Raw genomic sequence first — 16,718 nt, 5'->3', positions numbered from 1 at the left:
GTGGCATGGTTTGAAGGGCTTCTAAGGAGGGGAGGCGGAGAAACAATCTTGCCCCAGGGCCTTTTGTTCCTTAGGTCCTTAGGAAGGAGGAGCACAAGCAACTTCCCTATATGTATTTCTTCTACAGTGTTAGTCTGGAGTGCTAACACTAGTGTATTGGGACACAACCGTTCCCCCTATGAGTATGTTACCGAGCGGAGACCAGCTCCATCAACTGTCAGGTCTGGGAACTGCAGCTTACTTCAAGGTTCAGTCCAGTTGGCCCAAAGCCCCTAGCTTACAACTGCCAAGCACTCGAATTTGGACCCAAGGGCATGCTCTACTCCCAAGGCACACAGTGAGGAGGAGACCTGTGAGTCTTAATTACCTCCAGCAGGAAACAAAAATCAGGTCCCTTGCCCTGCCAGGCAGCGTTGTGCTATGTGGCAGGGTTGCGTAAATCTTTGAACTGAATGGGCAGAAATAAAACTCCCTTGGCAGCTAAAACAGATCCCAAATATGCATTGCATCTGCGCATCAAGATGCCAGCCCGCAGTTCAGCTTTTAGCTTAGTTATAAAATACGTTTCCACATCAGTAAATGGAATAAGTAAACACAGCATTGCTTTATGAAATTAAATAAATTAGCGCAGTGCTGTGTTAAAAAAAAACAAACAAACCAGCAAACAACAAACAAAACCCATAGGGAGCCATCTTTTAAATAAAGAAAACCAAACAAAACCGCCTTTCGTAATTTTCCTATTTATGGTAATGCGTCGTAAAAGCAATTCGTAATTAAAAAACAATACAAGAAAGAAAAAAGGTTACAATGAAATGAGAACATTAGAACAATGTAAAATAGTCCTGTTACATTGTGCCACGCGCTGCTCTTTTGTTTGTAGATCCAAAAGGGTCCCTGAAGTCAGAAGAGAACTCTGCATCAGAGACAGGGGATGAGGCCCAGTTGACTATCTGGGGGCGGCGGCAGGAAAACCAACAGAGGAGCCAAGGTACAAGGTTCTAGGTCTCGTAAGGACAGTGTGTGATATTGTGTGACAGTTGTGTCGCGTCAGGTTTCCGTGAATTTCAGATAGAACTTGAGGCAAATAATCACAAGTATAGCCCAATAAAAGGATACGATAACCAAAAGATTCACCTTCAACCCAGAGACTTTCTCAGCAGTCCTCGGTCTGATGGCCATCATGATTCAACTCAGCCCAGGTTATCCCGGACACGCCCCCAGCCTGTGACTAGACAGTGAAAAGAAAAACAGCAGAGGGATGAGCTCATCTCTGTGTCATTTAACTCAGACCAGGTCATCTCGGACATGCCCCCAGCCTATGACTGGACAGTGAAAAGAAAAGCAGCAGCACAGTAATGAGCTGATCTCTCAATAAACTCAGCTCAGGTCATCCCAGACATGCCCCCAGCCTGTGCCTGGACAGTGAAAAGAAAAGCAGCAGAGCGATGAGCTCACCTCTGTGTCAATAAACTCAGCTCGGGTCATCCCGGACATGCCCCCAGCCTATGACTGGACAGTGAAAAGAAAAGCAGCAGAGTGATGAGCTCATCTCTGTGTCAATAAACTCATCTCAGGTCATCCCGGACATGCCCCCAGCCTATGACTAGGCACTGAAAAGAAAAGCAGCACAGTGATGAGCTCATCTCTCCATCAATAAACTCAGCTCAGGTCATCCCGGACATGCCCTCAGCCTGTGACTGGTCAGTGAAAAGAAAAGCAGCAGAGAGATGAGCTCATCTCTTTGTCATTAAGCTCAGCCCAGGTCATCAAGATTCACCTTCAACCCAGAGATTTTCCCAGTAGTACTATTTTTTTTTGCTGTTAGATGCCCAGGTTTTATATATTACTATGCTGAAGATGCCATGCTCCTCCTACCAAGCCAATGTAGAGATTGGCCAATGATGGGGAGAAGGCCATTACCTCCTTTCCCTTATCTACACTTACCTACAATAATGACCACCACCCACCCCAGCCCTTGAAAACTTTACTATAGCAAAGTAATGATTGCAATAGGGAGTGCTCATTGGTCATCACTGCCACGTGACCCCGCTGACCAATGAGATACTCTTCTGAACCTTCTTTTTCCCATGGCAAAGTCCCAGCTTGGGAGGCGGGTGATGATCATCTTTACAAATAAGAGCTTCGAGTCACCGGAGGAGGTTAGCATATGTCCTCCCGTGACTCTAAAGAGAACTGTGGAATAAAAAGGTTACCCTCATAGTCCTCTTTTAAGTGTTGGGTAAAGCAGTTTAAGAAAAGGGAAAAACTGAAATTGTTAGCATTGAATGGAGCCATTGCAGCTCTCCTCATCTCCTGATCCTTTCCATACTGGATTGGAGGCCTGGGGTAGAACAATGGTGTCAGCAACCTTCTGCGCATTCGCCAACTCCCGTTCTACGTACTGTTCGAAGCATGCACGCGCCACGGACCAGCCATGGAAAAGCTCGCCAAATGGCGCACAGGAAGTGACACACGGGACCAATCAACCTCCCTATTTAAGCTCAGCCTGCACACCTCCATATTGCTGGATTGTCTTCAGCCCTCCTGCATTCCTGTGTTCTATGTTTCCTTGCCTGCTGAACTTGTGGCCGGATCTGCTTGACCATTCCTGCTTGCTGCCTGCCCTCGACCACGGATTGTTTACTGGACTTGCCTCTGCCTCATCCTTGTGTACCTTATCTACTTGCTTGGTGTGACCTCGGCTTGCTGACCTGGAATTCGGATTACCCCAGTTCTGCTACAGAACCAAGTCTTCAGCTTGCCCGGTGTTAAAGGAGAACTATGGGGTTAGGGCTTTTCCCCCTAGTTCTCCTAAGGGTAACGGGAGGACACAAACTAGCGTCCCCCCGTCACCCAAAGCTCAGTATGTAGAGAGCTACAGCTCGCGGTATACTGAGACGCCGCAGCCGGAGCGGATCCCGACAATGCTGTCTGGATCCACCCATCTGCGTGAGTGACAGCTGGCTCTGCCTATCTAGAGGCGGAGCCAGCTGTACCCGCCCCCTCTCCCGTCCGTTCCGCCAGTCAGCGCTGGAGGATCGGACAGGGGAGGGCGGGGAATCGCTGCAGGGAGCTGTGAGTGACAGTCACGGCTCTCTGCAGGGATAGATCGAGAAGTGAGGGAGCGACGGTATGTGTTCGCTCACTTCCCTATCTACTGAGCCGACCTGTGACAGTTTTATTGTCACAGGTCGGCTCAGATTATGAGGCTGAGTGAAAATCACTCACCTCTCAGTTCTCCTTTAACACCACTGGCACCCGTGCCACTCGTTGTCTTCCAGGGCTCTGTCCCCATCTCCAAGGTCCTCAGGACACGAGGTGCAAGGGAGGCCTCCTCACGCATTCAGTCTCCAACCAGGTACGTGACAGATGGAGCAAATGCATGAAACGTGATGGGGACTATGTGAAAGGGTTACTTTGAGTAGAGGATTTCTTAGGCTAACTGTATGTTCATTGTCTATATCTCTCTGCAGAATTAAACATTCAGCATCTCAACGGACATTCATTTTTCATTCCCCGTCTTGTAGTCAAAGAGCAACGATCTAATCCATATTAACTAGCAAATCAGAATTCCCCATTCATTAGCCTCACTCAACTCCTGGAAAGTGACCTTTGTTTGGTTGCTATGGTTCTTTTTTATGTTACTATTCTTTATCCTATGTTATGAAATTTGCACAAATACCTGTAAACTATATGTATAAAATGGACAACCACGTAGATGATCGTGTACAGCATTAAAACAATGTGTAGAAATGCGCCACATATTAATACCTACGTGGAAAAAACTTTGCTAGCAATAACTTTTTCCAAGTTGGAGGTAGAGAGAAATTTATCATACATCTCCAGAAAGCCTCGGATATGGATTTTGGAGGCAAAGAAAACCCCATGAATGGTGTTACGAGAATGACGCAAACAAACAAGCTTTAGGAGCGCTACTACCCTGGAAATACTGATGACTACTTGTATGTGAAAAACGGACAAATGGACTTTGGAATGTTCTGGAGAAGACTTTATGCAGTGGTCTGACTCGCCCATCATCACTACAAGATCTTGGTGAAAAATGAATGCAACTCTGGATGGAAATCAATGTTGTGACATTGCATAAGCTTATCGGAATGATGCCACGGCGAATGCGTGCCGTAATCAAAGCTAAAGGTGGTCCAACGAGTGTTTGACTTCATCTTATCTCTTAATTATCTTAATTACCATCAAGAGTAGCTCAGGGAACATGAGACATCATTGTCACACATGGATTGTCCAACACAGAGTCCAGACCTTAACCCCATTGAGAATCTTTGGGATGCGCTGGAGAAGACTTTACGCAGTGATCCGACTCCCTCATCATCGCTACAAGATCTTGGTGAAAAATGAATGCAACTCTGGACGGGAATAAATGTTGTGACATTGCATAAGCTTCTCAAACGATGTCACGTGCCGTAATCAAAGCTAAAGGCGGTCCAAAAAAATATTAGAGTGTGTGACTTTTCTTTTTGGCCAGGCAGTGTACTTGTTCTGCATAAGTAAGGATGTGGCAGGGGGTTATGTCCATTGCCTAAATACATTGCGCTGGAAGGTGTCCCTCCTTCTCATCTCAGAAAGTTGGGAGGTTTGCAAATGTAGAAACTTACATTAGTTGCCTTACAATAAAATAAAATACATTTAACAATGTAATAATGAAGACGGAGCTGCATTCATTGCTGTCTTTACATCTGTCTAGAGAAGGAAAAAAAAAAAGCAGCTCATTGTAAACTGTTACAGCGCAGTGTTCCGGAGTATCCTGGTTGACAGAATTTGCCGCATGATGAAGGACTATATGAAGCTGTAGCCGTGTAGTCTTGAAAACCAAATGAAAGCTGTATATAGATTCGGAATATGACTCGGAAGTGGCAGAGATACAGGCCGTGCCGGGTTATTTGCAGTGACAGCATGACAAGTGTCACATGGAAATTTTTGGGAACTTTCTCACAAAGCCTGATTCGTTAAAAATGGAACAATGTAAGTGTATGCGCTTCAGGGGTTAGGCAACACTGCTGTACTACCAGAAGATAGCATGCAGGGCCGCATTTCCCACAAGGCCAACCAAGGCCCGGCCTTGGGGCAGCAGGGAGTAGAGGGGCAGCAGGGGTGTGGAATTCCTATCTCCTGATGCCCGGGAGATGCATTTACCGGGCGGGTAGTTGTTTTCTACATTTAGACCCGCTTTGGACAAGCAGAGCTAAATGTACAGCGGAGAAGCCTCCGCTTGTTTTGTACAAGTGATCTTGGTGATGTTGCCAAGCCTGCAGGTCTGACGTTCTCCATGGGGGGGTTGGTGGGTAGTGGGGGCATTGTGGAACCTGGCCTTGGGGCAGCAGAGAGAGAGTAAATCCGGCCCTGATAGCATGGGCTCCACCACTAGGGTGCTAAGACGTGTCTTCACCCTGAACTCCCAGCAAGGACTATGAGTTTCTCTGCATGACTCCCCCAATTTGTGGCAATCCTCCTGCTGCACGGAGGATTGCAAAAGGCTGAATCCGGGTCATATTCAGATATTTACACTGTTTGCATTTAAAAAAATACCATTAATTTGCACCTTTGGAGTTCAGGAATTTCAGGGGAAGCACATTCACTAAAAGTCTTAAGCGCAAGTTGGAAATATATAATATGTCAAAGCCATAGGAAAGCAGTGTATCTGTAAAAATATATCAAAGCAACTGGACTTGTTGTATTTTTCTTGAAGAGGTTTCGCTGGCCATCTGCCGAGCTTTTTCAATTCAGAATGACTCGTACAAACAATTATCTGGGAATAAATATGGTGAAAGTTGCTCCAATCATCATAATCTATTTATCATGGCGGCCAGAGACCTCGTGGAGGTAAAGTGTTGATTTAATTTGCATGATTGGAGCTACCAGGTGTAAATAACCCGCCCAAACAGAGGTGAGACATCTATTGTCTGCCTCATACAATGCTGTTTTAACACCTCTCTCTGGGCAGGTTAATAACACATGTTAGCTCCAATCAGGGCAGCCATCAGAAATTTTGGGGCCCCTTACACGGCTTTAGACCCACCTTAGAGTGACCCTGCAGAGCCCACCATAGATGCTGCACAGCCCATCTGAGACTGTCTATGGTGGGCTCTGAAGGGGTCTCAGGTGGGCTGGTCAGGGCTGCATCCCTCCCCTCCCTCCTTTCCTTCCTTCCTTCCCAGCTCCTCTTACCTGCACACGTGGCCTCGTCTGCCGCCGGACAGGCCAGAAGTGACGTCATGTCACTAACGTGACGTCACTTCCGGCCAGTCCGACATCAGAGGAGCAGCATCGCTGATGGGGCCCCAGCTTGTCTCGAAGCCGCTCGAGAGGCAATGCTGGGGCCCTGCGCTGCTAGGGCCAGGCCTCCACCTCCTCGCCCTTCACCGTCGGCCGATAGTCATGCAAGGGAACCGGGCGGGCTGCCCGGGCCCCTTACATGAGTATCGGCCGTACCCCCCTGATGGCTGCCCTGGCTCCAATCGTGTAAATGCAATCAACAGCTTACCTCTATGAGGTCTCTGACCCCCATGCTGGTTATGATAAACGGATCATGTTGATTGGAGCAACATTCACCATATTTATTCCCAGATAATTGTTTGTACAAGTCATTCTGAATTGAGAAAGCTGGTCGGATGACTAGTGAAATGTCCTCAAGAAAAATACAGCCAGTCCAGTTGTTTTAATCTATTGTTTACAGATAGACCATAATCTGGATGAATGAGAACCTTCACAGCGGTAGGGAAGCAGATTTTCATCTGTGATACAACATTCTTAGTTACCTTCAGAGATGGGATGTATGCCACATCTTGTAAATCCTCATTAAAGGAGAACTATGGGGTCAGGGCTTTTCCCCATAGTTCTCCTAAGGGTAACGGGAGGACACAAACTAGCGTCCACCTGTCACCCAAAGCTCAGTATGTAGAGAGCTACAACTCGCGGTATACGGAGGCCGCCGCAGCCGGAACAGATCCCGACATCGATGTCGAGATCCGCCCAGCTGCGTGAGTGACAGCTGGCTCTGCCTATCTAGAGACAGAGCCAGCTGTACCCGCCCCCTCCCCTGTCCGTTCCGCCAGTCAGCGCTGGAGGATCGGAGCGGGGAGAGGGGAATCCAGCCCCTCCCTCTGTCACGGCTCTGTGCCGTGACAGGATCGAGAAGTGAGCGAGCGACGCTATGTGTTCGCTCACCTCCCGATCTACTGAGCCGACCTGTGACAGTCTCATTGTCACAGGTCGGCTAGAACTATGAGGTGAGTGAAAAGCACTCACCTCATAGTTCTCCTTTGATCCTTTTCTCTCAGGAGAAGTGAACGTATTCATTTTTTTCCCCTCCATAAGCCTTTTAATATCGATGGTTAGTTCACATTCGCCAGCTGTTAACAGTTTTATATTCATCAACCGTGGAGAACTTCTCCAATCCGTCACGCGCCAGAGGATATGAATTATATAAAAACAACTGGCCAGTGATTAAAAGTATTAAGACCGGGTTCACACTATGGCGATCCGTGACCGCGAGGCAATCGTGCACGAAAACCGCGCGGATGGCCGCGCCGTCACGGAGTCGCCCACCACCGTCAATCACGCTGGCGGTGCCATTATTTTCTAACAACGCCCCAGACGCGCCAGGCAGATTGTGCGGTTTGCCGACACAATACCGGCCCGTGCAATCACGCATGATCGCGGCCCCCCTTGAAATCAATGGGGCCGCGCGGAAATCACTGTGAGTAATCGTGCACGATCGCCCGGTCCCGGGATCGCTGATATCTGAACCCAGGGCCGCCTTTAATATTGATTGGACCCTGGGCAAAACCTTTTCGTGGGCCCCCTACCTGCACTTTCACAAGAGCAGACAGAAGGAGACGTCATAGGGGGACGTCACCCTGCGTGAGACATCTTTGCCGCATATCGCAGGGGCGGAGCAACACTACGCAATGCGGACCGCATAGTAAACAGAGCGGTGATACGTGTGTATCTTTTGCGGGTTCAAGGGGCAGCTGCTTTGGGCCCCACCAGAATGACTGGGCCCAGGGCAGCTGCCCCTTTTGTCAGCCAGACAAATAGCATTTTCAAAAAAGTTACCCTCAAGGTTTCTTTTTTACCCCTACTCACCCACAAAAATATACCCGTTGTCCCTTGTGTTTGGCATGGGGCATCATGACATACAAAAGGGACACATGAATAGGTAGACATTCGGATTCAGACGAACCTGCATATCAACAAAAGTGAAAACTTTATACGGGCATACATACATTCGTTTTCAGAGTGCGCGTCGGCCACAATGGCCGCCGGCGTGTTCTGTGCATGCACGCCGCCATCTTGGAGGCAGAGCGCATGACGTCACATGACGGTGACATCACACGCTGAACGAGCGGTGGCCATATGGGCCTCCGGCGCGTTCTACGCACTGGTGGGCTCTGCAGGGTCACTCTCAGGCAGGCTGTGTGAAACCTCAGGTGGGCCCTGCAAGGGGCGTAACTAGAAATCACAGCAACAAGTTGCTATGGGGCCCTGTGATTTCTAGTTAAGCCCCTGGTGATGACCCTGTCCTTCCTTCTGGAGGAGGGGCTACTTTTGTTCACGATTGGTCCCCGTGTGTGTTGTAAAGTAGTCACCGCTCCAAGCTCGCTCCCGGGATGGACTACAAACTCATGTTTAGTTTATTAATTTGTATTGAGCTCAAAGTCCATCCTGGGATGAAATTGTAGTACACCCCGGGAGCGAGCTTGGAGCGGTGACTACTTCATAACACACACTGGGACCATGGGGAACAAATGTAGCCACCCTCCAGTAGGAAGGACAGTGTCAGCACCAATTCAGAGATGATTGGAGGATCTACAGCCGATTGATACACAAATAAGATACATTGTTGCTCATAGTTAAGGCTCTGGAATGTATTTTTAAAGGAGAACTATGGGGTCAGTGCTTTTCCCCATAGTTCTCCTAAGGGTAACGGGAGGACACAAACTAGGCTCAGTATATAGGGAGCTACAGCTCGCGGTTTACTGAGACGCCGCAGCTGAAGCTGATCCCGACAATTGTGCCGGGATCCGCCCAGCTGCGTGACTGACAGCTGGCTCTATCTATCTAGAGGCAGAGCCAGCTGTACCCGCCCCCTCCCCCGTCCGTTCCGCCAGTCAGCGCTGGCGGATCGGAGCGGGGAATCCAGCCCCTCCCCTGTCACGGCAGAGAGCAGTGACAGGATCGAGAGGTGAGCGAACGCCGGTAGCCGACCTGTGACAGTCTCATTGTCACAGGTCGGCTAGAGCTATGAGGTGAGTGAAAAGCCCCCCTCATAGTTCTCCTTTAAGGTTTGATTCCTGAGTTTTGTTTCACTTTAGCTGAAATAAAAGCTACTCCGCGGTGCTACGGTTCACGGAGGACCTTGACCTTTTGCGGGATGTGCGCCCATTCTTTTCCGTCTCTTGACTTTCTTATCCAGCCTGGTGTATTTTAGAGGTTTCATGTCCTCCTCTACTTCATCTATAAATCCTTTCACTCTCATACAATGCCACTTCTTTTGAGGCTTTTGATGGATGCGAGCATTAGATAAGACACATTTATGTACCCAATTGTTCCGAAAACTCTCAGTGGATCCTACAGACTGTTGCACTCAAAAGACAGGCTCAGGTGGTTCAACGGCAAAAGAATTCTGAAATAACACCGGCAAAAAACGCCCTTTGTATTGGAAAGTCGCCTTGACCGATACTGGCCCAACCCCTCAGCATAACGACATTTGATTTGACTGCTTTTTATACAAAAACAGCATCACAAAAAACTTTGCTTCAAATCCAGTGGAGGCATTTATTTGACTTGTATAGAAATTCACAAATTACAGCAACATTCTTCTTTTCGCGGTACAGGTTGTATTTGCCAGTTTTTGTACTGGGTACAACTGATGATGATGATGATGGGGTCTGAAATAATGTGACTGTTTTATTTTGCTATTATTATTCAGTAGCCCCACACATGGCAATTTCTGCTTCTGTGGTGCCCTTGCATTCATTCTGAGATTCTGGCATTTACCTTTTCTGTACGTTTCACTTTTTATGGGTTTCTAAACCATAGCTTTGTTTTTTTCCGGTCATTGTACATAAAGGCACTTTCACAGTTTGTCTGGATCAGCCTTTCTCACTGGGCCTGGAATAATGGGCCGCTCCAGGCCAGCCCCTGCAAATAGGCCCGGCTGACCTGGATCGCCTCGGTATCCGGTTCGGTGAGGCAGTGGCGGCCCTCTATTGATGTGTATTAGAGGGCCGCTGGCTCCTCACTAGGGCCCCCGAGAGGCTCCATAGAGCTGTCCTCTAATATGCCGGAATAGAGGACCACAGGCAGTTACCTGCAAACAGGCAGCGGCAGCCCTCTATTCAGGCTTATTAGTGGGAAGCTCGCTGGGGCCTCTTGTGGGCCCCAGTGAGAAGAGAGTGGCCCTCTAATATGCCTGAATAGAGGGCCGCTGCTGCCTGATTGCAGCCAGCCACCGCTAGAATGGAGAGCTGCAGCATGTCATTCTGGTAAACCCGCACAGAGCCCCTACTGACCGCACAGAGCCTCTACTGACTGCACGGAGCCCCCACTGACCACCCACAGCCCCTGCTGACTGCCCAGAGCCCGCACAGACCGCCCGGAGCCCGGACTGACTGCCCAGGACTTGCACTGACTACCTGGAGCCCGCAATGACCACCAACAGCCCGTACTGAACACCTAAGAGCCCCACTGACCTCCAGAAATCCCGTGCTGGCCACCTGAGAGCGGCACTGACCACCAGGGAGCCCACACTGACCACCAGAGAGCCTTCACTGGCCCCCTTAGTGCCCACACTGGCCACCTAAGAGCCTGAACAGCCTCCGGAGAGCCTCTACAGCTCCCCCTGATACCATGCACAGCCCTCCTGAGACCCTGGAGACATCAGGCTGTGAACTGGAGCTACACAGAGTATGTAGCTTCTTAGTATTCTGCATTGCTGTATAAAGTATTGCTGGGATTTGTAGTCCTCTATAGCTTATGGTATTATCCTGCAGTGCTTAACAGTGGATTGCTTGGATTCGTAGTCCTCTACAGTTGGTGGTATTCTGCATGGCTGTATAATGTATTGCTGGGATTTGTAGTCCTCTAGAGCTGGTGGTATTCTGCCTTGCTCTATAATGTATTGCAGGGAGTTGTAGTCCTCTAGAGCTGGTGGTATTCTGCCTTGCTCTATAATGTATTGCAGGGAGTTGTAGTCCTCTAGAGCTGGTGGTATTCTGCCTTGCTCTATAATGTATTGCAGGGAGTTGTAGTCCTCTAGAGCTGGTGGTATTCTGCCTTGCTCTATAATGTATTGCAGGGAGTTGTAGTCCTCTAGAGCTGGTGGTATTCTGCATTGCTGTGTAATGTATTACTGGGATTGGTACTCCTCTGTAGCTGGTGGTATTCTGCATTGCTCTATAATGTATTGCAGGGATTTGTAGTCCTCTAGAGCTGGTGGTATTCTGCATTGCTGTGTAATTTATTGCTGGGATTTGTAGTCCTCTATAGTTGGCAGTATTCTGCATTGCTGTATAATGTATTACTGGGATTTGCAGTCCTCTATAGTTTGCAGTAGGGATGCATCGATACCGATACTAGTATCGGTATCGGTGCCAACGCCGAGTATTTGGACGAGTACTCGCGGCAAATGCTCCGATGCCTAGCCCGATACCCGAGCTTCCAGCATCAGGAAGCCGGGCAGCGAGTCATTCTCAGGTGGCCAGTGCAGGCTATCTGCCTAGCTTCCTGACTGGTCGGGAAGCTGGCCAATCAGGAAGCCGGACGACGAGTCAATACCCTCCCCCGACCTTCTGATTGGCCAGAAAGCTGGCTTCATGTTCCCTCATCAGTCAGAGCAGCCCTGAGAAAGCCAGAAGGCACCTCAAGGAACCAAGGCACTCTAGTTGAGAAAGTGTTAACAATAGTGAATGCGGAGTGGCTTCATGGTCAGCAGAGATGCCATTGGATGCTATAGTATCCCTTTCGACTTACTAAACTACCCAAAGAAAATGGGATTAAGGGGATTATTTTTTTTTTTTTTCAAAGTGAATGACACAAAACTAGAGATTTGGGATGTTTTTAAAGCATATGTAAGGAGATAACCGTTATAGCGGATTGATACCATCAAAACTAAAACCAGACAGCAGGATTATAGGCCGGAAAGATTAGCTACAGTAGCAAAAGCTAACTTTATAAGTAATCCCGGAGACCAAAAATAAACTGGCTTGGACGCAACATTAAAGAGGTTTTGGTGGTATTTGTAAAGAGAAATAAAAAACAACAAGCGGTTTCACAAAACCTGAATTTACAGGAACATATTTTTTTTTTCATTCGTCCACGTCAGATAATTGAATGAATTTGGATAAAGAACTTTGCCCAGATGTTATTAATCCCAATGTGCCAAATGAATTAAAGCTCGGTTATTGATAAGACGTTGTATCTTGTTTTATTACATTCATTTGGGTCAGTTCTACAAGACTACAGCAAAAAGTTTTCCCGGCACACTCACCAGCCAGCATGCCAAAAAACTTGTCTCACCGCTAAGGTTAAAAACAGAGGTTTTGGATACACGTCTTCTGCAGAAAATGTGAAAGCCGCACAGCCGCGCCAAGGCACCTCTATATAGTGCGGTCCCAACTCTAAACTATGAGAGTCTCCATCTTGGAGCACATGTAGCAAAAGATAGAATTTGGTGCAGGTTTGTCAGGAAGAAGCCCAACCTCTTTAACTGCTTGAAGACCAGGTGTTTAGATCCCCTACCTGGCCAGGCCATTTTTCAGTGTTCAGCGCTGCAGTACTTTGACTGACATTTATTCCGTCACGCAACGCTGTACTGAAATGAATTTTATACCATTTTTTGGGGACAGATCGATTCATACAAGCGATCCGCCGGCTCTATAGCCGGCGGATCGCTTGTATATTAACGGGCATCGCTGCATCTTTTCAAATAGCGGGGATTTCCCGCTCGCGCGCGTATGTATACACGCCCAGTTACATCCAAGAAGCTCCCGGCAGGCCGTGTATACACAGCGGCTGGCCGGGAGGTAGTTAAAGGCACAGGGATGCACAAGGGACCCCGCACATCACAACAACAGCTGAGACCCCCCCATGCGTCACTGCACCAAATCAGTCAAGCAAAACAAATGGCAAACGCACTCATCAATTCGTCACCAGCACTACAGCAAGGTGCACACGGAAGGGCTTTATACAGTACAACAGCAAAAAGTTTCCCAGCACACTCACCAGCCAGCATGCAAAAAAACTTGTCTCACCGCTAAGGTTAAAAACAGAGGTTTTAGATACACGTTTTCTGCTGAAAATGTGAAAGCTGCACAGCCGCGCCAAGGCCCCTCTGTGTAGTGCAGTCCTAACTCTAAACTATGAGAGTCTCCATCTTGGAGCACATCCATGTGCACCTTGCTTAGAGCTGGTTACAAATTGATGAGTGCGTTTGCCATTTGTTTTGCTAGTTCTACGGCGTGTGGCCGATCTTGTGCTGATAATAAAAGGAATAAAGAGTCGGAACTTGACATTTTTGGACCAGTTGGCCTCACTTTTTCTTTTAAAATGTATCCAAGAGCAAAGCTTTTACCGTTTCAATCGCCCAAAGGATACAATTCAAAATATTAACAACCACTTACAAAGCCATTCACAACTCTGCCCAAGGCCGGATTTCCCACAAGGCCAACTGAGGCCCAGGCTTGGGGCAGCAGGGAGTAGAGGGGCAGCAGGGGTGTGGAAATCCTATCTCCCGACGCCTGGGACATGGAGTTCCGGGTGCCGGGCGGGTAGTTGTTTTCTACATTTAGCCCGGCTTTGGGCAAGCAGAGCTAAATGTACAGCGGGGAATGCTTGTTTTGTACAAGTGATCTCGGTGATGTCGCAGAGATCACTTGTATGCCGCCTGCATAGAGGGGGGGTGCATTGAGGAGCCTGGCCTTGGAGCAGCAGGGAGAGTAAATCCGGCCCTGACTCTCCCCCCGGCTATATCTCAAACCTGGTCCCAAAGTATCACCCTAACCGTCCCGTCCGCTCTTCAAAAGATCTCCTGCTTTCCAGCTCCCTCGTCAACTCCTCCCATGCTCGCCTCCAGGACTTCACTAGAGTCTCTCCCATCCTATGGAACTCTCTACCCAAAGCTGTACAGGAACTACAAGTCCCATGAGGCACTGCAAGACTCTGACAGTCACAGGGCAGGAGTAGGCAACATCGGCACTCCAGCTGTATAGGAACTACAAGTCCCATGAGGCATTGCAAGGCTCTGACAGTCACAGGCATGACCCCCAGGGGCAGAGGCGTGATATGAATTGCGGTGATTCTTATAGATTTTATGGAGTTCACACTGTTTGAGGGTTTTCTTTCCATGATACTGCTGACCATTGTTCCACCGGAGCGAGGATAATATTGCATACCGTGGAGGATCTGCCATGTTTCTACTGGACATCATTGCCTGTGATAGGTCAGAGCAGACCCAGATGCTCCTCATCGGAGGTGACTATATTATAAAGCTCATGCTGACCTCTCTCTTCTCTTTTGAGGTCAGCGGAGCTATTTCGGTAGCACCGCGGTGGAAGTCACGTTGAGTCTTCTCACCGGGGAACTTTTTAATCACAAGCCCTCTTCTACAGATTTTCGGAATTCTATGTTTAAACTCTCTTCTGATTTTTTTTCCCCCTCCTTGCTGTATTCATTGCACCTGTTCTCTGGCATGACTGACCAATATCTGATTCTCTTCTCTTCTTATTTCCAGGTGCCCTGAAGAGCCCGCTGAGCCGCACGGCCCTGACACTGGTCGGGGTGAGCGCCTGCGTCCTGGCCGTGGTGTGCGGCTCGCAGATACCCTGCTCTCTCACCGTGAAGATCACACTACACGTGCCGGAACATTTCATCGCCGATGGTGAGAGAGTGGAGGGGAACTTGGGGGGTCAGGTTGGACGCGGCGGGAGGGACTATTTAAGCAGTGGACCAGGAAAGGCCTGAGGAGATAGGAGACAGGTTCAGCAGTTGTGGAAAGGCTTTGGCATTCAAATATTTACCTTGAAGCTTTAAAACCGGCCCTCACTAACTTCTGCAGCTGCAGGCACTGTGGAATCATTCATCCTCAAAACGTACAGCAGAATGCTCTCATTATCTCTTGTAGTAGTTATTTTCGCTCCTCCCCTTAGAAACAGGGATTTTTAATCAGTAACGTACGCCCAGAACAGGCCACACGGGAAGAGGGGAGAGTGCAGAGAGCCGAGAACTGGCTTCAACAGCTTTACTGCTTCTGTTGTACAATTTAAGGTTGAGTTTCTCCACAGTACCTGCAGCTACAGAGGTAAATGAGGGCTTGGTTTAACCCCTTCATCACCAGTATCAGTCCGTTGAAACAGGCTCCCACCGGGACTCTGTTTACGTTCGTAGAGCCGACTGTTGGCTTTAGAGTAGAAGCAATTCGGGCGGCTCAGCTGCTGCCAGATCGCTTCTACGGGCCGGTGAATGCCCCCCACCCGCCTGACACCCCCTGTGTTTTCCGGGCTTTGCTGCCCCTCCTACGGGCTCGGGACTGGCTTTGCTGGTGTCGGGGGAAGCTGGGGAGGTGTTAGGCAAACCTCCATTCACCGATCTCCTTCCCGTACTATGGGACCGGGAGCGACGCAGATTGCATCACTTCCGGCCCGGGGCTGTCATTGGTCGGCTCCTGAAGCCCAGCTATAAGCTATTGAAGTGTGATCTGCACCCCAATAGCTTATTTATAGTGTAAAGGTGACACTAGGGGGTCTTTTGGTCCCCCAGCATCAACTTAAAGAGGACATCTCACCAGTCATCTGCTATCACATGGGGGGCTTGTAAGCCCCCCCTATGTGACAGCAATAAAGCTAAAGTAAAAAAAAAAAAAAAACTGTGTTTAAAATTAATATTAAATAAATTAAAAGTAAAAATAATGAAAAAAATGTTTTTTTAAAGTCCCCCACCCCCTGCGAGCACGCACATCTTCACGTAAACATGCGTCGTGTGCGCCTACATATGAAAACGACAAACGCACTACACATGTTATGTTTTGCCGCGTACGCCGGAGTGAGAGCAATAATTCCAGGGCCAATATTTACACGTATCTCTACACTGATCACCGGTGGGGGGCTTTTAAAGCGTCGCCTATGGACTTTTTGGGGTACTGAATTCTGTCGTCGTTTCACGAACGCACACAATTTATAACCCGGGCATGTTGGGTATCTATGTACTCGTTGTAACCTCGTCTTTTATATTTTATTTTTAAAAAATGGGTATTTTATTGTGTATTGGGGTATTTAAGTGCATTTTTCACAAAATGTTGGGGTTTGATAAGGAGTTGCGGTAATATCGTGCAATGTAAAATTTTGCACCTCCGCCATTTTATTCTACAGGGTCTTGGATTTCAGAAAATATATATTGGGGGTTTTAAGTAATTTTCAGGCCTAAAATGTGGAATGTACACAAAAAAATTAAAAAAGACCAAAAGGCCTCGGTCATGAAGGGGTTAAAGGATATTTACTGTTTGTTAACAACATGAAAATAACGAATCAATATGGATGGAGTGCAGATTGTAAATACAGTGAATAACTATTTTAATCCTACCGATCCCAATAGAGTAACTAGGAAGAATGTATTTTCTGGAACTTTATTTATAAGACTCAATAATACATAAAATATATAACAGAAGCTGAAAATCGAACATTCCCCTTGAA

At 48.1% G+C, this 16,718-nt stretch overlaps 1 protein-coding gene across 1 annotated transcript in view; it reads left to right on the top strand.

The window, feature by feature from the left end:
* ASTN2 (astrotactin 2) overlaps positions 1 to 16,718 on the top strand; it is a 153,019-nt gene that overhangs the window by 9,277 nt on the left and 127,024 nt on the right. The window contains exon 2 of the mRNA XM_018577002.1: positions 14,765 to 14,911. Within this exon, the coding sequence (XP_018432504.1) occupies positions 14,765 to 14,911 (147 nt within the window). The remainder of the gene's footprint in view (positions 1 to 14,764; positions 14,912 to 16,718) is intronic.

This window comes from Nanorana parkeri, unplaced genomic scaffold (genome assembly GCF_000935625.1).
Source record: "Nanorana parkeri isolate BGI_ZX_2015 unplaced genomic scaffold, ASM93562v1 scaffold81, whole genome shotgun sequence".
Lineage (NCBI taxonomy): Eukaryota > Metazoa > Chordata > Amphibia > Anura > Dicroglossidae > Nanorana > Nanorana parkeri.
This window is presented reverse-complemented; position numbering and strand designations above follow the sequence as displayed.